This window comes from Parus major, chromosome 10 (assembly GCF_001522545.3).
Source record: "Parus major isolate Abel chromosome 10, Parus_major1.1, whole genome shotgun sequence".
NCBI classification, from domain to species: domain Eukaryota; kingdom Metazoa; phylum Chordata; class Aves; order Passeriformes; family Paridae; genus Parus; species Parus major.
In genome coordinates this window covers 3,771,466-3,792,183 of record NC_031779.1, presented here as the reverse complement: position 1 = coordinate 3,792,183, position 20,718 = coordinate 3,771,466, and the positions used below count along the sequence as shown (strand labels likewise).

Genomic DNA, 20,718 nt, shown 5'->3' with positions numbered 1-20,718 from the left:
CCAATCTTGTTTAAAACAATCCATCTTTCTCAAAACTTCTAACTTTGCATCCCAGTAGATAATCCAGCCTTCAATGTTAAGTGTTGCTTGTTTAAATGACAATAAAAGGAGGACGTTCTCCAGTCATACTTTTTCTGTGATTCTTAATAATCCAAGGTAGGGGGAATCCTTAGACACTAATTATTTTAACTGTGAAAGTTTCTTTGGGTGGAAGAAGACCTGCTGAATATGACATGGTTTCATCAGAATAGAATATTCCAGATGGGAAGGTATAATCCAGAGCAGTTATTTGTTCAAGTGTGCTGTTGATACACCCTCAGGTTAGGGTGAAATTTGGCTGAGATAAAGGGTTATTTTTATACAGCAAGGTGGGGCAGATGAGGTGTTGCAGGATTCCTTCTGACTGAAGGAAATCAAGGAAATCTCCATCAAGGAGACTGAGCTTGTTTCATTTAACCCGTGCTCTGAGAGCCTTAGAATCTGCAAAAATTCAAACTGCTTCTTTACTTTGAGACAACACAGTGGTATGAGGTGGCCACCTAAATTACTTTCTAGTTGTTCAGTACAATATTGGTGTTCTAACACTTGGATGGCACAGGAAAGAACTTGGTCCCACATGTCAGTAAATCCAAGTGCTGCTGTAAAGTAGCAGCAGTGTCTGAACTTAGAGCAGGCTCAAACCTCCATGTCCCCATCTCCCAGTTACAGCAAGTGTAGTTGCATTTAGATGTGAAACCCTCTGAGCTGCTGAGACACATCCTATGATTCAAGAATGGGAAGTGTCTCAGCTTTTGTTTATTTTTGATGAAAAGGTGCTTTTTGCTGTGTGGGGCAGCAATTCAAGTGGTAAGGTAACCACGTGCTCTTACTCTCCTTAGTCTGGTTGTGTTGTGGTGGTATCTGACACCCATATTAGGAAGCCTGGGGGACCTAGTACCAGTAAAGATGTATGGAAAACATCCCTCCTCAAGAAGGAACAATTAACTTTGGAATTTCTTTTTTTGGTTTTTTTCCCTAGCCTGAAAGAATTCCTGCCTAAAGAATATACCAAACAAAGAGGGGCTGAAAAGAGAATATTTCAGGTAATGGTGAGGCTGAAAAAACTATTATACTTTCACTACCTTTATAGGAAAAACCTGAGATTTCCCATGTGCATACTTTGTATATACTAGAACTGTGTAGTTATCAGAAAACAAAGTATGAAGTATTTGACAGCTTTTATTTTATTTCTTCAGCAGATTTATTGTCCTGATCCTTTTCTCTTCACTGATGATTATTCAATGTGCTTTGTTAAATGGAGAGAATGAGAATTTGGTATTTTTAAGATCTTTTTTCAGTTGAATTGACATATAAAGAATCATATTTGTACCAAAATAGACAGATGTTTAGGAAAGCCAGTTTTAATTTCATGCATTATTCAAACATGAGCCTCAGTTCTGCTTGTTAATGCTTGAATGCAGTGGAGTGTGTGGGAATAACCCCGTTGTAAAAGGCTGGAGCAGTTGATTATAAATGGTAAAATGTACTGGCATTGTTAGAAGTGGTCTCAGAGTCTGAGTTCTGTAGATGCACCAGGTATCTCTGCCCACTGAAATACAGGTTTGGCAATTCAATGGAAGCTGGAAAATCTTGAGGTCACCAGGTGAGATAAAGTCATATGGCTCTGGAAGGACACACCAGAGATCTGTGATCTCAGCTAGGGAGACAAGTCCAAGAGCAGGAACAGGTCACATTCTTTATTTTGTCTGCTGCACTCTCAGCTGAAGAATCCCATAACTTAGTGAGTCTGTTCTACCTAGAGTTTTCAATACTTCCTTCTGGATGAGTATGTGTGATGTTTTTCTGTGCACCTTTAGGTGGTGCAGTGCCATTGCAGTTTAAGCAAAATCCAGATTCATTCACTTCTGAGTATCATGGCCATGCTGTCCCTAGCATGGGATTTTTCCCTTGTCAGGTATGACCTTTGAGTAGTTTCAATCATTATATGCTTTAGTGCATGGACCAGAAGCTCATCAGCGAGGGCACTGGGGAAAGATTCAGCAACAAGGTAGAATATGTGAGCTGTCTTTCTGAAAAAAACCCCAGGTGTTTCCCAAGTCATGAAGTTCTGGAGCTTGGCAAGTGCTACGTTTTTGCCCCCTGTTCTTTTGGGATCCAGGTTGTGTTCTCAGTGCTGAAGCTGACAGATGGGAGCAGCCTGTGTTCTTGGGATGCAAGAGATTTTTGGAGTTGGAGTTGCTCCCCCTTGGAAGCTCCCACGCTGTTAGGGGGGAACAGGTGGAGTAAGAAGGCATTTCCCATGTTCCTGGTGCTCCCTCTGCCGAATGAAATGTTAGCATTTAATGAATGTAACATTCAGTTAGCATGAAAGAGGTGGAACCAGCAGTTCACAAGCACGTGAAGGGAAGATGGGGGTGGGATAGGAAGTCCCACAAACAGGATTTAAATAGCAAGACATGGATGCAGTTTTCAGCACAGTGGTCTGGACAGGAGAGCAGATGCTGAGGTGAAATGTAAATACATAAGATGGGTACCTGTCATTGCTTACATGTAATCATCGATCTACTAATGGCCAAATTGTTTAAATAATAAATAGAGACTGAGTTACAAGACACACTTAGATTAATATTTCAAGATGAATTATTCAGAAAAATCATTATTTGTTCCTTAGCTGTAGAATTATTTTTGTGTGATGGAAAAAAATGATGAGTAATGCTGCAACTGGCAAAAAAGGCCTGTTGGAATTACCCAGAAGACATGAGAAATAGTCAAGTACAAGGTGTGAGGCTGTCATGAATCAGAACTTTTGGGCATAAAGCAGAAAGAAATAATCTGTTTTTTGGAGGAAAGAAAGGGTGCTGGTACTCTTAAATGACTTTTTAAAGCTGAGTGAAGAGGCATTGTATGAAACTTAATGGTGTCAAATAGCAGGAATACCTAGAATTTTAAACTGTGTCAGAAGGGGTTTAGTGTGCATGGTCTGAAGCACAAATTGAATAATTGATGGTCAAAGAGGAGTGTTCTGTTTGCCCAGGTTAGTTATATTCTCTGATGTGAGGCATTATATGATAGTCTTGCTAACATTTCTACCCAGTATTTTTTCAAATATTCTAATTGTTGTGATTACTAAGGATCCTGAAATAGATAAAAGCTGTACCTGTTTCTTGTTTGTTTCTGGAAAGCTTTGGTTCTGCCTAAATGCTACTGAACTCTCTTACAGGAGCACAAAAACTGTGGTGAGATGACTGAAATAGAAGCCAAAGTGAAGTACGTGAAGCTGGCGCGTTCCCTGCGCACCTACGGGGTGTCGTTTTTTCTTGTCAAGGTAATGTAGCTCTTGCTGTGACCATCCTGTGTCCTTGGTTATGGATTATCCCGGGTTTGCTAAGAAAAGGTTTGCTACCTCGACCAAAAAGAGATTTCAGTGTCCTGGAGGCGTGAGAAGAGGGTTTGTCTTTTGAACTGAATAGTAAAGATGCACTAAAGACCAGAGCTTCTTAATGCATTGCTTGAAAATCATAGTTCTGAGCCTGGAATTTTAAATTGTCACTGTCTGCATACCAGTTTATTTGTCAGTATATTCTATCTTGCTTTTTCCTTTGTGCTGTGCAAAGATACATTGGTATGGAAAACAAGCTTGCCTTGTTACAGGAAAAAATGAAAGGCAAAAACAAGCTGGTTCCTCGTTTGCTGGGGGTGACCAAAGACTCAGTGATGCGTGTGGATGAGAAGACCAAGGAAGTGTTGCAGGAATGGCCACTGACAACTGTGAAACGCTGGGCTGCCTCACCTAAAAGCTTCACTCTGGTAATCTTCCTGTGTGTATTCAGAGGACAAGGGATTTATGTAGCAAGGAGACTCACAACAGTTTCTGTACTGTAACTTGTCCTATCTCTAAATTTTCTAGCCTTATAGAGTCCTCAAGTAGTGAACTGGCACATACTGTAGTCCAGGTTCAGTCTGTAGTTTGGGGCTTCTAGACAGGCCAATTCCTCAGAAGTACTGTTGAAATCTTTCAACAAACCACTGTTTAAACCTGGTTTGTGCCTAACTAATGAAACAGTTAAGAAAGCATTACTGACACTTGTGTAAATAGTTATGGTGCTTGTCATTCATAATGTACTTTGTGACTTGCAAGATATGAACATAAACTCAGCTGGCTCATTCATGATTTTGATAATTACAGATTTATAGAAGCTTCATGAATGTGATATTTTGCCAATTATTTGGTCCATAGGAGACCATTGCAACTTACATTTTATGTATGAAAAGGTTGTTTAAAGTGATGGAGCAAGAGGCAGAGGCTAGAAAATGCCATTCACTTGATTCATGTGCATCTAATTTCCAATTGCACAGATGATTATACTCTAGAATTAAATTCTAAAACAACTTTTCTCCATCCTCAAGTAGTGAATCTGATAAAGTTCGGTGAAGTATTTCTTGGGCATTTCAATTTATGAAACATCTATGACTAAACTGAAAAAGCATTCTTCTCTCTTCCCTCAGTCTCTCATACAGACTGGTTTAGAATCTTGGAGAAGTTTAACTTACTGTTGGATATAATAAAATGCTACTACAATTTCAGAATTTTAATTTCCTCATTCATGTTTGGCATTGTTTCTTCATTTACTTACTTGGCATAAGTTTTGTGTTTTTTCCCCTTTTTCTTCAGGATTTTGGTGAATATCAGGAAAGCTATTACTCAGTACAGACCACTGAAGGAGAACAGATCTCTCAGTTAATTGCAGGTTACATTGATATCATCCTAAAGAAGGTATAGTATTAACATCTTTGCATGTAGCAAAACAGCCAATGCAAAAACACAAATATGTGCAAACAGCACAAAACAGCAGTTTTTCTCTCATGGAATCAGTGTTGTATCTTGTGTTTTGATGTTGTGTATTTTTACCTGCAAGTAAGGCACTGCTTCTGGAAAAATCAAGGCTCTTTATTACATCTCTAGTGTGTGTCAGGCTCAGTACAGCACTGGGCTTTGTTTTTCTGTCTGGAAGGTGACCTGGTGACTGTGAGTATATATCCAGGGAGGAGTCCAAAGCCTCAGCTATGGAGTTTTAAGCTCCAAAGTGATGAATCAGATGGGAATTACCCTAAAAGCAGTATTTAAAACTACAGCTAGGACTACACAATAGTTATCCAGGTGCCCTTGTATATAATGTATTAGAGCTGAGAAGGTTTTTTGGCCAGAAAACAAACCAAGAAGCTCCAACAGTATATTGCTTTGAAAACACTGTGATTAGTAAAGCAAAGAATTAGACTGCAGTTGTGCAGAGAGGGATAAAATCAGTGTGAAGAAGTCAGACTGCCTTGAAACCTGCTTTTATAGAATGTGCCTGGCAGGAGAGAGGCAGGGCTGATACAAATTTCCAGTATTCTAAATATTCCCAAGCAAGCAAGTGCAACAGCAAAAAATGGCAAGTTTGCCAACAAACATGGAGCTGAATGATCCCATTCTAAGCATGTTGTATAGAAAAGTGAGGTGTTCAAACAGAAAAAAAGAAAAAAGTTTCTTGTCAAATTTATTAACATTCCAAACTCCATCATTCTTTGCTGTAATAGATTTTAGTAGTAAGAAATCACAAAGTAGCCCAGAAGAATTTATTGCCTTTGTTCATATGAGCAGTGTAGGATGTAACATTAAGTGTTACGTAATAAGAGGTTGAGGAAGATTGCCAGAATTCATCATACAGAATTCATCACATGACTTTTTCTCTGAGGCTGTCAGGCTCAGGTTTAAGAAACATCAAATAAATTGCAGGTTTCTGTAGGTGATTTAAAACTTGATTGAAAAGTAGCATTGCTCTGTAGTGCCACATGAAAGCAGCCTTCTGTCTTGATAGGATATAACTGTGCAAATTCCCACTCCCAGTCCTTTGATTTTCTTTCTCTACCATCTGCTGACACAGCCAGTTTAAAATGTATGAATTAGGAGCAGGTTAAATCATAAACACCCATGATTCATATGAGAAGCTGCAGTTCACAGTTGAGCCCACATTACCTCTGTGATGGATTTCTCAAGGTGGGGTTTATTGCTTTCAGTTGCGTATTGTTAATTCTTGTTGTGTTTTGGACTGCTTCAACTCATTTTCTCCAGTGTGCATCGATAAATACATTTTTTCTGCTCAAGTGTGGTTAGTACAGTGTTCCCCCCCACCCTACCCAACCCCTCATGTCCTGCAATTTTAGTGACAGGTGATTAATCAGGTGACAGAGAACCCAGAACTGCAGTAGCATATATCCAAATTAAAAACAGTAGATGTTTTTTACTTCACATTATTACAGAGGTAAATAATCTTGACTAGAAATAGGGAGTTGCAGTTCATGCAGAAAATCAAACTCTAATAGTAAGGACTTCTTTCTCCAAAGTTGTGCATTCATATAGATGTGCATGAGGAGTTCCTCTTGAATGGAATCATAGTGGATGCTCCTCTATTTATATTCATCTATTTGGACTCAGACTACCAATCATGGAGCAAGAGGGAAAGCAGACAGTTTCTCTGCACTAAGCAATAAGTAGAAGTAGACTCTTTTTATAAGGCATTATTTCTATGATTTGTAGTTTCCTGTTGTTTCTAGTGGTTTAGACTTACTGGCCTTACGTATATTTACAAATCTCTCTTAGCATTAAAAAACCCCTGCCTCAGTCTTCAGCCTGAAGTCAGACTGTCCTGAACTTTTAACTACCTATGATAAAATGACTTGGAGACAATATTCAGTTTATTGTCTTTACTTATGGGTATGTATTTTCTGTTGGTAGTGATGCCTTTTTTTGGGCTTACCTAGAAACAGAGGCCAGACAAAGTTAAAAGAATCAAATGGATATATTTAATGAAGGGCCTTCAGGTACACTAAGGGCAGACAAAGCCTCCCCAAGGGGCTACACCCAAAATGGATGATGGTCACGAGTTTTTCAGACAGATATAAGTTTGGTCCATTTACATATCATACATATCTCCAGTTACAGCTTCAGATAATGAAGTCATATTCCCCCAGTTTGCTCCCCCACCTCCCAAATTCACTTTTGTTTATACTTTTTGAGGCCTGAGGTTGTGATGGTGTCCTTGGATCTCAGACCCAGAGGAATTGTTTTGTCTGTCCAAAATGTGCAGAGAGTTAACTCACACTTTATAAGGAGTTTAGATTTATGCACTAATGCAGTACTGGTTTTGAAGAATAAAAAGGCTAAAATCTTAAGGCATCAGTAGCTAGCACCATACAGTAACATTTCAGCACTTTCCTTATACCTTTTTTCAGACAGGCACCAGTAGGCTTTTTTTCTTTATGTACTTCATCTGTCAGGGTTTAGAACCTGAGCTGTTAAATGCTGAAGAGTACCTCTTCTCCAGAGGAGGTTGTATTTGTCACTCACTGCTGAGCAGCGTGGTGTCAGCACCAGACAAAGCTCTGCACTCATTTGTTTAGGTTTGTGATAAATGGCAGGGAAATGGTGGAGAGAAAGCAAGAAACAGCCCACATTGTTTAACTTCTCTTTTTTTTTTTTTTTTTTTTTTTCCCTCCTCTAGAAACAAAGTAAAGATAGATTTGGGCTTGAAGGTGATGAGGAATCAACCATGTTGGAAGAATCTGTTTCACCTAAGAAGTGAGTGCATGCAACAGGAGGAAATGGTCTGTTTTTAAGAGCACCACATTTAGCTTCAGCAGCTTTATCAAAAGATGTAGTACAGTTATTATTGTTAAAGAGGAGTTTTACTAGTGGTTTGCTACAGAGTATTTCAACAGAAGGAAGTGTCTGTCCCCAGGCAATTCAGCAGGCTCCTAGCTTCATTTAAGGATAGAAGAGCAGATATTTGTTGCACAAAATTGTTGTTTAGGGTAACCAGCAATGGCACCAGTTTGTGCTAACTTGACCCTTGAACAAAGACACTCAGGCTGTAGTTCAGCAAAATGCTGGGGCAGAGAGGGGGACAATGAAGCAGAGCTCAAAAGTTCTTCAATGTATGATTGAATACATATCTTTATGTATGATTTATAAGGTTTTAGTTGCTTGTGTCTGATAGTATCAGACTGGAAACCATGGAACTGTCATTTTAGTTGTACAGTGTTAGCAGAGCTGGCTTATTTCACCATCAGATGTGTGGTGTGGTGGAGGAAAGGGTTTGGTACAAGTAGGTCAGGTTATGGCTTTGATGGGAGAGTAATTGAATACAGCAAAACACAGAGCTGGCCAAACTCTTGAAAAGGCATGTAAATTTTTCTGTACAGTGAAACAATAGAAACAGATCTGTGATATTATAAGCTGTAATGAGATACTCAAGTCTTTTCTTGGAACTCTTGAGGGTGGCAGTGGCAGCAGTGTGTATGGGAAAAGTCCATCTGATTTATTAAGCATACGGTTTGTATGAGATAGACTTTATTTTTTTTTTTAATTTTTGTTTTAGGTATTTCATGTGGACTTATGGGAAATTTCATCTTTTGATGGATCACACATGTTCAGATATGCTTTATTTTGACATGGCACTTTCCAAATCACTTACAGAATATAGTGTTAGTTAAGTGCTGTGCAGAGAAGCCCAAAACTTGTAGTAGATAAATACAAGATTTTTTCATAGTTTAAATCACTTTTTTTTTTCCCTCAGCAGAGTGTTGCTGTTACAGCCTGAATTTCTGTCAACACTTCTAGCTATTAAAGGTTGAATCATGTTTAAATATGGGCAGTTTATCTGGCAAGGCAGTTCATGACCATGGATGGCAGTAACTTTATTTATTATCCTCCAGCCCAGTATCTGGTGGACTGCCAGATTATTTGCAAGAATTGTGTGTGCTTGTTTGTATAAAAGGGGAAGAAAGAAAGTAAGGTTTTTTTCCCAGTTCTAGGGAGTACTTGGAAAAGATCTCCTCTAGGTTCATGCTTCTATTTTCTATTGATCAGCCTGTGATACAACAGAAACAAAACAGTTGTTATGCCATAAACCTCGTTCTGGTTGTGTTTACCATGCATCTAGAAGGGGTAAAGCTATTGTATCATGTTTAATAAAACTGCACCCTGCCATCTTTCCTTGATGCCTGCTCATTAGTGCTATCAGTAACAGATCTGCCAGAAGCCCCAGATTATCTTTATTCCAGTACATTAGAAAATGCTTAGAAAGAAAAGCCATAAAGTTTTCCAGCTTCTGCAAATGTTGTGAAATGCAATTGAAATCCTAGAGGAAGACCAGCTGACAGAGCTGTAGTTGCAGGAGCTGACTCTAGCTGTGTGTTGGATGTTTTTTTGCAGACCCACCATTCTGCAGCAGCAGTTTAACCGGAGCGGGAAGGTGGAGCACGGCTCTGTGGCACTGCCGGCCGTGATGCGCTCAGGCTCCAGCGGCCCCGAGACTTTCAACATTGGCATCATGCCTTCTCCTCAGCAGCAGGTCACAACTGGCCAGATGCACAGAGGACACATGCCCCCACTCGTGAGGAACCTCCTTGTTTTGTGTGTGAAACCTGTCTGTGCAGCAAGTAGGCAGAAACAGAACGTTATTCATGTTTCTAAGACCAGGAGTCCTGGCTGTGTTCTAGCAAGCATAAGTTTTGAGTATCCCTTAAATATTTAGGGTGTCACATGTTGACTTATTTTCTCGTTTTCTTTAAAGCAGGCTCCAGCCTTTTCTTTACTTCTAAGCAGTTAAAACTAATATTCAAAGGGGGAAAAAAAAAAAGGTTTAAAAACTGGCAAAAGTAAGCAGTTTTAAGGATAAGGCTTACTTAAGGCTAGCTTATCACTAGCCCACCAACTTAGAAATTTTTTTAGCTGGCTTAAAGCTGATAGTGCTTTTTCTCATTTTAATTGAAAGGCTTTCACAGGCCATAAATAGCATTTAGAGAATATAATCAATACTTAAAATCATGACATACTACTGGAAGTTTAGTCTGTGTAGTGAATTGACCTGGCTGTTTGCCAGATGCCTGCTCAGCAGCCACTCTGACTCCTCAATCAAAGTGTGTACAGAAGATATACAAGATTAAAAAAAGCTTTTTATCAGTGTAGGTCAAGAAAAAGGGAGATCATCAATTATATTAATGGGCAAGACAGAATCAGCTTGGAGAAAATGGATTTAATTTATTGTTGATTAAAATACAGCTGGATGGTGAGAAACAGATGAAAACTAAAAATGCTTCCCACCCACCCCCTTTCTTACAGACTGAACTTTACTCCTTCAGTTCTGACTATTCTACTCCTTGCTCACAAGCAGTCAACTTGTAACAACCCCTCTTTGCTTCTGTTTGCTCCTCACACTTCTCCCCAGCTCCAGCAGGTGCTCCCTGTGGGCTGCAGTCGTTCAGGATAAGCTGGCTGCAGTGAGGGTCCCCTGTGAGCTGCAGTTCCCTTCAGGAGAGCCTGCTGCAGCACTGGGCTATTTCCTGGCAAGGCTCCAGCACAGGCTCTCCATGGGCTGGAGTTCCTTTCAGGGAAATACCCACCTACTGTGGCACATTTGGGAGTATCTGCTCCAACACAGCCCTCTCCACAGACTGCAGAGAAATACCTACTGCACTTGGCTCTCTCCCACAGGCTAAGGAAACAGCTCTGCTGTCTTCAGCATGCCCTCCACATCCCTGTCAGGCACTGGCATTTGCAAGGTTGTTTCTTCAGCTCCTTTCTCCCCTCACTGCCCTTTCTCACCAGTGTTTTCCCAGAGGTGCCATCAGTTTGGGTGCTGTACTCAGCTGTGTTCTGTGCTGGGTCTATTGGAGCTAACTAGAGCCAGCTGTGCCCAGTGTGGAGAAAACCCCTGGCTGATTCTCCCAGATGCCACCCCTGCAGCCAAAACTTTGCCCCAGACACCCAACACAGACACCAATCCTGCTCTGCCTAAAGCCCTTCAGTTTTCTGTTAGCTTGTGCATACTGATGACAATTGAGTTTTAGAATCATCCTGGATTCCAGTGGGAGGCTCTCCCAGGAAATCAGTAATGATCTCCTAGAAGCAAATAGAGTTTTCATGTTGCTCAAATGCAGGTCAGTAAGACAGTTCAGTGGGTTTGTGTGTGTCTGCTGGCCACTGAGCTGAGAAAGTTGAGCACTTCATGTGTATGTGCAAGTACAGCAGAGTGTAAAATGGCAGGAGCAGAATCAAGACTGTGAGAAGAATTTGAGGGCTTTGCTTTCTGCATTGTGCCAGGGAAAAGGCAGCTCTCTGCAGTGGCCTGGTGTGGTTGCTGGACTGCTGTCACCCAGGGTCTCTTCACACACATGTGACATGTGCTTGTGGTGTCCTCTGGAACACAGCACAGCCATTGCCTTGCTCTGCCTTGCAGACCTCAGCTCAGCAGGCCCTGATGGGCACCATCAACACCAGCATGCACGCGGTTCAGCAGGCACAGGCCGACCTCAGTGAAGTGGATAACCTGCCACCTCTGGGGCAGGACATGGTGAGTTCTTCTAATCCACACAGAAATGGACATTAGGGCTTTGGGTTGTTTACTGACCACTTCAGTCATTGTCCCCAGATCTAAAGTGATATTGACAAAGCTTTTAACATGGGGTAAAAAACTTGTGCTCTTTTTAAGGAATTCGTGTACAGTGGTCTGCCTCACTCTAATCAGTCTCCTGAGATCAGATGCAGCAGACTTCCTTGCATAAACCTGCCTGGAATGCTATTGTTTTGCAGGCATATGTACAGTTAAATACAAACTGTGGGCAATATTAATGGTGGGACTTAATGTCTCACAGCAACGTGGAAAAGAAGAACAAAATATGATTCTGGTGTTCATGAGCAGGACAGAACCAGAGGGTTATTGCTTATGGGGGACTGTCAGTCAAGAGTGTTTAGCTTTTCTTATGGCATTTACCTTAAAAAGGCAGCTGTTGAAATGTGGGATTAAATCTGTAATGAATGAATCAGCAGAAGAAAACGCTTGCTTTTATATTTCACTTTAAGGGGCTGCTGCTTGTCTTCTGTTTCACTTTCAAAAGTTCTCAAAGGAATGGGATATGTACATGGTACCTTGCCTTACAGAACCTCACTGCAGTCCTTAATTCTTCCTTTTGTTATTGCTCTTCAGGCATCAAGAGTATGGGTTCAAAACAAGGTTGATGAATCCAAACATGAAATACACTCTCAGGTTGATGCGATCACTGCAGGAACTGCATCTGTTGTTAACCTTACAGCAGGTAAATTTCAATGGGAAGGATTTCCTTGTAGTCTCCTATTTGTCAGTCTTGATCAAGTAACTGTCTTGGTTTTGGAAGACAGGTGTCTGCTAGGGAGGGCAGGGGCCTCCCTTGGAATGAAAATGTAAACCCCCTCCCTCCAAATTACTGTAATCTTGAAACCAAGGGGCTCTCAGGCAGAGATTTGGGGATAGGAATAACAGTTCTTTACTAGTGTGTATAACCAGGCAAACAAACAACAATAACTACAGCATTAACAACAAAACAGAACCAGGGACCCCCTGATCCCTTCTCGGCCGGGATGGGAAGGGATGGAGGAGAGGCTTTGCTCCACAAAGGAAGGGATGGAGGAGAGGCTTTGCTTCACAAACCCCTCGGGCTGTCAGTCCCAGTGCTCCTGCAGGGCTCTGAGGAACACCCAGCTGGAAAGGCAGGGATGGAAAGGCAGGGATGAGCAGAGATTCCGGGCCGGTGGCTGAGGTGGATCAGCAGCTCTGTGGCGATACCTGGCACTGCCACGTCCCAGCAGGACAGGGGGTGCAGGGCCCACAAAAGAAGAAGAAGAAGAAGCAGTTCTGTCTGCATGATGGCGAATTCCCTTCTCTCCCTGCAACAGCTCCCAGCAAAATGTGCTTCTCTGAAGCTGAAGAAGCCAGCAAACCTGTCCCTGCCCTCCCCCTTTCCTGCCCCCCTTCCCTCCTGGACCCAGCCACACTCTTTGTGTTTCTCAAGCACTCACCAAGTACCCACAGTCAGGTTTTCCCTACAACTAATGGGTAAAAATTCCACAGGTGAGCCAGAACTAAAAGAAGGACACCTAACCCCCAACAGTATGAACTGAGTATGGGGCAGCTGTAGAAAATTTTCCTACATGCCAATAGCTAAGTGCATTGGCGTGTGGAACAAACTTGGTGCCACTCCTGACACAATTTTTTCCATCTTCAGTTTCTCTAAAGGTGTGATAGTCAGTGAAGGTAAAATGTAGCTTGCTTATCCAACAGTGTTTGCAAGTTTACTACAAGAAAGCTGCATTGAAAGCATCATTGCTACTACAGGAAAGCATCACTGATCTGGCAGTTAAGGAGAGATGATATTTTTGTTGACAGTGGGTTTTTCTTCAGCAAATTACAAGTTGAGGGAGCTGTGAGGGGCTTAAAGGAGACAAGACTGTGTTAGGTTAGGCTCTTTTAGTATTGAAAGAAGCTGAAACTGTGGGCTTCTCAGCAAATTTCATTGAATGAAGAAACATTCTGCTAGAGGATAGATTATTGCAGAAGAAATGTAGAAATCAGAAAATCTATAGCAATCCAATGTTTTTTTAAGTGACACATTACTTGGCTATCTCTTATCTCTCACCAGAGTGTAGCCTCTTGTGGCTGCCCATTTCCATTTTTGCCACTGAAGCATTCTGATCAGTGAAAAACATTTGCTCTGCAGGAGATCCAGTTGACACTGATTACACTGCCGTGGGATGTGCAATTACAACCATCTCCTCCAACCTCACTGAGATGTCCAAAGGTGTGAAACTGCTTGCTGCCCTTATGGATGATGAAGTTGGAAGTGGAGAAGACCTCCTGAAAGCTGCTCGAACCTTGGCCAGTGCTGTCTCAGACTTGCTGAAGGCTGTGCAGCCTACTTCAGGAGAGGTGAACACAGAAAAGCTTCTCGGGTTCCCTCTTTTTTGGCAGTATTGCTTGCACACTAATGCAGAAGTTCCTTGAGGAAATCTTAAATGCAAGTAAAGCTTGTTTTCTTTGAATTAATGCATTTCACTGTTACCTCTTCCCAGCCTCGCCAGACAGTTTTGACTGCAGCTGGAAGCATTGGACAAGCAAGCGGGGAGCTACTGAGGCAAATTGGAGAGAATGAAACAGATGAAAGGTTCCAGGTAATGAGGGGGGTGCTTGTCACTGTCAGAACAGTTTTGTAATGAGGGGGTGCCTGCATGAAACCAGGCTGCTCAAAGTGTGGTTAGAAATTGCTGGAGTTACTCTATGCAAATTGAATCCATTTTGAAGTTGGTTTTAATTACACAGTCACAGAGTGCTGATTTCACAGGAGCCCCTGCTGTGTTCTGTGCATCATACAGATGCTGTCATGCTTCATGGAGAGCTTTTTGCACTGTATTTCTTCTCATTAAATATAGTGGGTTTTATGTGTGTGTTTGCTGTGTCTGTATGTATACATGTAAACCAGAAGTTCATAAAATCTTTTGGTAAACTGAGTAGAAAAAAATAATTGTATTACAAACAGAATTTCTTTAAGATGAATGCTAGCATCAATTACAAAATCATAATACCTTATGATCTAACAGTGTTTGCTATTAGCAGTTTAAGACCAGTGCTCTTAAATCCTCTGTGAAAAACACGTGTGGATTTTTTCACTGAATACCAAGGATGTGTTTGCACCAGAACCAAGGGAAGGTACTTTTCAGCAGCAGACAGACCTCTGGAGTGCACTGTGTGCAAGGTGCCTGCTAATACAACTTACAGGCCATTTTTACCATTCATCCAGCAGTGAATCTGCATCATCAGAGTTCTCATTTGTATTCCTAGTTGAATATATGTATTACAGCTCTTGGCTAAGAAAGAGAATTTAAGCATTCTTATCTGTGTTATGGAGTGTTGGAGAAAGTGAGTAAGGAAAGGGATAGTTTCTCGTATCTAAGAGCAAAACAAAAAGTAGTGGGTTTGATTTTTAAAATGCAAGATTTTTTGTCTGCTGTGTAGTTGAAATTATTTATAAGTATATTGGAAGTATTTTCTTTACTGGAAAACCAGATCATTTTAACAGTAGAGGCATTAGGAAGACTCCATCCTACTAAAGAACTGAAGTATGTGGATGGGATTTTAGGTGGGGAAATGGGAGGGAATTATTTGAACTTAGTGATTGTAGGACTTAACACCTGAGTGTGTTATAATGTCACAGACTGTATTTTCCCTTTACCAGGATGTTCTGATGAGTTTGGCCAAAGCTGTTGCCAATGCTGCTGCCATGTTGGTGCTGAAGGCCAAGAATGTAGCACAGGTGGCTGAGGACTCGGTGCTGCAGAACAGGGTCATTGCTGCTGCTACCCAGTGTGCACTCTCTACTTCCCAGCTTGTGGCTTGTGCTAAGGTGAGGCAGTGTCAGGTGTGGATGGTAAGGCAGCACTGCCTTCCCAAAAGTGCCTCTGGGGGGTCAGTGTCTGGGCAGGCTGCAGTCACACACACACACACACACACTCAGACACACCACACAGAGGCAGGAAGGCTCTGTGTGTGGAGTTCCAGTGGGGTTTATTCCAGCCACGCACCAAAGGGATCCAGGAACAAAAACAGGCAGTAATGGAGGGTCCAGGAATATATGTGGGCTTGAGGGGGTGGATCCAAGGGTCAGGGTCCCATAGGAACAGGGGAAAGTGGTGCAAGGTGAGGTCATGGAGAGGGAGAGCTAATGAGATCACAGGGGCAGAGGATTGCACCAAACTGGGGCCAACAGGGAAATGGGGAAGGGAGAACTTTCTAGGGAAGAGACATACAAGGTAAAAAGGGAGGGACAGCCAACAGGCTAACTGGCTATATAAACTAGGGTACAACAAAATGGAGGTGTGAAGCACTGTGGGAAAAGCCTTTCTTATTAACTTAAAGCGGGGGAAAACCTTACACCCTGGAGGCCTCCTTCCACACCATGATGGCTTCTGGCTCTGGAGCCTCCACAGCAGTGGTGTTTGTGAAGGGGCAGAGCATGTGTCCAGTGAGTGCTGCTGCATGTTCCCAATGGGCTGTTACATAAACCTTTTCTGGTTGCTCTCTCCATGCAGGTGGTGAGTCCCACAATCAGCTCCCCAGTGTGTCAGGAGCAGCTGATTGAGGCAGGGAAGCTGGTGGACCGCTCAGTGGAGAACTGTGTGCGGGCCTGCCAGGCTGCTACAGATGACAGTGAGTTACTGAAGCAGGTCAGTGCAGCTGCCAGTGTGGTCAGCCAGGCCCTCAATGACCTCCTGCAGCACGTGCGCCAGTTCGCCAGCCGGGGAGAGCCCATCGGGCGCTACGACCAGGCCACAGACACCATCATGTGTGTCACTGAGAGCATCTTCAGCTCCATGGGAGATGCTGGTGAGTTCCTGCAAACACCAGTAGCTGGTCACAATTCACACATGCACCTTTCAAGTCAAGAAAATAAAATCCTCCTTCTGTTTTTCTGCTTCTGAGCTAGTTGTGATGGGTAGTGATCCAGCCCATAATATGAATTAGCAACCTGCACACAGCTGTGTGCTAGATGGAGTAAATATTCAGTGAAAACAATCAATACCATGCTGAAGGAACACTAATATTTTGTTTGTTTTCTGCCACTGCTTCACTTCATAGAATTGTATAGCAATTTCTCATCTCCAAAGAAGACAGGCACCTGGGCAAATACTTCATTGATTGGAGTTACTATGCATAGATTTTGTTGTAGGTTTTAAAACTTAAATCTGCTTTTTATTCTGAGATGTTTTGAAAAAGTGCAGCTCCTAAAGCAAGAAACAAGATGGTTTTGTCTAAAACCATCTTAATGGGGCTAAGTGTGTTCTGACAAAGTTTTAGTTTATATTAGACAAAAGATAATTCCCCAGAAACACAGGAAGAAGGTGGGCACTTTCTATTGAAGGAGTGAAATCTTGGCTGGGATTTGAAAGCAAAATTATTAGTCTTTGCTAGGACAGGAGTTTCCTTGAACTCTGTATTCAAAATTAGCTAAAAATACTGATAGTGTGTTTTTGTCTTACTATCTAGATTGCAAATACAACACCTTTTTCTTAATCTTCACTGTAGTGGTTTCTATCATTTATATTGGGAGCCAAGATTTTATTTTATGAAACTTGCTAGTTACCCATATATATATATGTGTGTGTGTATCATTTTCAAGTGAAAAGATACATCAGCAAATGTAACTTCATTTCTGCCTTGTGAAACGATGCTGAGTTTTGAAAGCAGAAAGGAGAAGTACAAATGCAGCTGTGCTCCCCAGGTGAAATGGTGCGGCAGGCAAGGGTGCTGGCTCAGGCCACCTCCGATCTCGTCAATGCCATGAGGTCTGATGCAGAAGCAGAGATTGACATGGAGAACTCCAAGAAGCTTCTGGCTGCTGCAAAGCTCCTGGCAGACTCCACAGCACGCATGGTGGAAGCTGCAAAGGTACCAGGAAAGTGAACTGTCAGCTTAAAATTGTAAGGCTGTACCACAACAAAGAGAGGGTATGTGGGATTTATAAATAGGATCTGGCTGATAGTAAAGATGGTTTCTCTTAATCCTGTATAAGTTTGGCATGTAATTACTGACCCTGGGTTCATTCCTGAAACCAGTTTATTAGCTACCTGGATTTTTTTTGGTTTTAAGAGGTCTTCTTGCACTGCTTTTGCTTTCCTGTGTCCATAGTTGGTCATGACTCAAGCCATGTAGGACAGTTACCCCCAGGCCTGAGCCCTGCTATGGTGCAGGGCCCCATACCAGTGCAAATGGAACAGCAGAACCACAGCAATCTCTTACTGGAGTCATTACAAAGCAACTCCCCTCTGTCTGAGAAACAGTTTCCTCCACTGGGGAATCCTGCCTGTATTGTTCCCCTTGACATCCTTTCTTCCTGGTTCTCAAAGAGAGACAAACATCACAACTTTTCCCTTTCTATGCTGGAAACCTGTTTCAGTCTTCTAGGGAGGGATTTGTCCTTTGAATTGTTTCCCAGATCCTGCACTGAAATGGTTTTCACAGCAGCAGGGCCAGCCAGCTATTCTGCTGGGACTCCAGAAGGCCTGTATGCCTGGCTGTCTATCCTTGACTTCCCAGTATTTTCTGACTTCAAGTGGAGAAAATCTACTGTGTTAAACTTCAAGTTTTGGACTGCAGTTACTGAAAGACATATTGAATTGGGAATTTTAAAAACTGTGTTTTTTTCAAAAACCTATATTCATACAAGTACATTATTTCAGATCATAGGGGAAGCAGTTAAAAAAGGCTTTTTTCCCAAGCACCTTAAGTGGTATATAAAGCAAATGTTGAACTTTCTTCCTCTAAGTACCAGACAAGGCAGCAACAGCCTTCCACTAGACTTTCTGCTTTGAAGTTTTGTAAGACTTCAATTTTCTTCTAACTTAGGATAATTTAAGGGAAATGAACACTAATGCAGCAGATACCATCTGAACTTAGGTCTTGATGTTCATCCACATTTTCTCCAATCATTTTCACTCAGACCTATGGTTTTTGCTTGGAAATTTTGTGCAGGGAGCTGCAGCCAATCCTGAAAATGAGGATCAACAGCAGCGTCTGAGAGAAGCAGCAGAGGGACTGCGGGTTGCTACAAATGCTGCTGCACAGAATGCCATCAAGAAGAAAATTGTCAACAGATTAGAGGTTGGAAACCATGTAGTGAAAGTGCTAAGCAGAGAATAACAGCACTGTAAGCTCAGTTCCAGAGTACAAGGCTTAGAATTAGATGTGCCAGTATATCATAAGTCCTCAGAAAATGAAGTAGCTTGTATCACAGATGTGGTAAAGTGGTGTAAGGATTTGGCTCAGAGGGCATTTGATGGTGCCTTAGTCCTAAAATTAAACAGCTGAGCTGAAACAACTTTATTGCTGTGTTAATTTATCTGTATGGTGTGCCATTTACACACAGTAGTTCTTGATGGCTTTACTAGGATATAGAGTTCCATATGAATTTCTGTACAAAGTTAGTTGAATCACAGCATATCCAGTTAAAATGGGAAATTACTCAGCATCAGGAAGCAGAAACAGAAGTAAAAATATGGATCCTATCTAGTGGCCCACCCAAGAGGGAGAAAGGCGATTTAGTAAGGATAAAATACCATGGAAGTTTGTTTTGTAGACAAAGTTTGATCACATTCTCAATTAAAATGAAGAAAAGACAGATGAAAAAGAAAGTTTTCATAATTTTGCAACTGTGATTTTTGCATTAGTCTAATTCAAATGCAGTAAGGTGACCATGTTCCAGAAAAACCTTGAATTCCTGTCTCTGTCTAGAACCAAATACCAGGGCTACTTTAGGAAATAAAGGCTGATGTCTGTAATTTTCTAACTGCATTCAAGCAAGTTTTATACAAAGAGTATTTTATATGTTTTGCTGTTATAATATATACTGCCTTACAAAGGAGTAAAACGTGTAATACACTTCACTCTTGCTTCTATTTAGTGGACCAGTTAGTGTTGTACAACATGTTGAATTACCTTGGATAAATGGTTGAATTTTTATTTTTGTAATAGGGAGATGTTGATAATAACATTCACAGATACTTGAAGAACGTCTTCACAATGCTTCTAGACTCAGAAATACCAGTATTTTTTACCTATGTCATTTTAGGATCTTTGCTTTTGCCATAGAGCAATCTCAGCAGAAATTGGCTCCCTTTTGTCCTGGCTCAGAGGTATCCATGTAGCAGTGAGAAGCACTGCATGTGCTTTGCCTGTTTTCTCTGGCCTTCATAAGGAGCTCGTTGTTTAGACCATTTCTGCTGTTTGTAGTTCACATATCTTCCTCCTGTTGAAACCTAAGCTATGAAAGAGTAAGGGCATAGAATGCTTCTAATTCTGCCTTTTTCTTTATTGACAAATTGGAGAGGGATAACAGTATTCAAATAATTTTTACCTTGAGAGAAGAGCAATGATGGTCAGGTGAGGTTTCCCTAGGGCAAATCAAATTAAGGAATAAAGTTATTAATTTGTGATGTTGTTACTGCCGAAGTTACCTGTAGTAATGTGTGTTTCATCCTCTGAATTACTCAGTTTCAGCACTGATTTGATTTTCTTTTTCTCCAAAGATTGCAGCTAAACAGGCTGCAGCTGCTGCTACTCAGACTATTGCAGCTTCTCAGAATGCAGCTGTTTCCAATAAGAACACAGCAGCCCACCAGCAACTTGTGCAGAGCTGCAAGGTAAACACAGCACAGCCCATGACAAATAACTCTTCAACTCTGCTTTATGGGGAATTGATGAGCATCACCTTCTATAATACTGTTGCAACCTCAAAGGGAGCTTGAAAAAAACCCCAAACTACTCAACACTCTGTATGTTCATGTGCATGGATTCTGGAGAGCCCTCCTTTACTGAATTATCCAGGCATTGCTGTTTGCAGAGCTCAGCAAAGCTGAGCCACTGTTAGTGCCATGTAGCACTCAGCTGTTACACACACCTTAGAAAAGGATGCAGAGGTGTGTAACAACCAATTCACATGTGCAGAGTTGTGCTGGAGCACTGTACAGAGGGGTCCAGTTGCTCAGGAATTGGTGATTCCCTGACTGTGGTTCTAAGCCTTGGCCATGCATTCAGTGTATGAGTGTGGTCTTCAGCAGGGGAGTGGCTTTGTGATCATCAAAACAGGCTGTTGAATCATAAATGCAGTGAAATGGGACTGAGGTCTGTTGTGGGGCAAAGGTAACCTTTGGATTTTCTCTAATGAGGGATGGAGTACCAATAGTGATTTATACTGTAACAGAGTGAAATTCTTATTTAACATATCAGTTACATAATTGGTTATATAACTAACAACTGCTCCTGCTATTCTGATGTTCTGCCTCCAAGCAACTGGGACCTTAAATATCACCATAAA

At 41.6% G+C, this 20,718-nt stretch overlaps 1 protein-coding gene across 9 annotated transcripts in view; it reads left to right on the top strand.

Moving 5' to 3' along the window:
- The window catches only part of TLN2 (talin 2), a 130,720-nt gene that overhangs the window by 57,337 nt on the left and 52,665 nt on the right, over positions 1 to 20,718 (top strand). For all 9 annotated transcript variants that reach the window (XM_015638948.3, XM_019007931.2, XM_015638947.3 and 6 more), the window contains 15 exons: positions 1,019 to 1,082; positions 3,221 to 3,325; positions 3,652 to 3,807; positions 4,673 to 4,774; positions 7,542 to 7,618; positions 9,254 to 9,434; positions 11,280 to 11,393; positions 12,027 to 12,135; positions 13,573 to 13,781; positions 13,925 to 14,023; positions 15,085 to 15,252; positions 15,938 to 16,232; positions 17,128 to 17,294; positions 18,378 to 18,506; positions 19,931 to 20,044. In XM_015638948.3, coding sequence (XP_015494434.1) covers positions 1,019 to 1,082; positions 3,221 to 3,325; positions 3,652 to 3,807; positions 4,673 to 4,774; positions 7,542 to 7,618; positions 9,254 to 9,434; positions 11,280 to 11,393; positions 12,027 to 12,135; positions 13,573 to 13,781; positions 13,925 to 14,023; positions 15,085 to 15,252; positions 15,938 to 16,232; positions 17,128 to 17,294; positions 18,378 to 18,506; positions 19,931 to 20,044 — 2,089 coding nt within the window. The remainder of the gene's footprint in view (positions 1 to 1,018; positions 1,083 to 3,220; positions 3,326 to 3,651; positions 3,808 to 4,672; positions 4,775 to 7,541; positions 7,619 to 9,253; positions 9,435 to 11,279; positions 11,394 to 12,026; positions 12,136 to 13,572; positions 13,782 to 13,924; positions 14,024 to 15,084; positions 15,253 to 15,937; positions 16,233 to 17,127; positions 17,295 to 18,377; positions 18,507 to 19,930; positions 20,045 to 20,718) is intronic.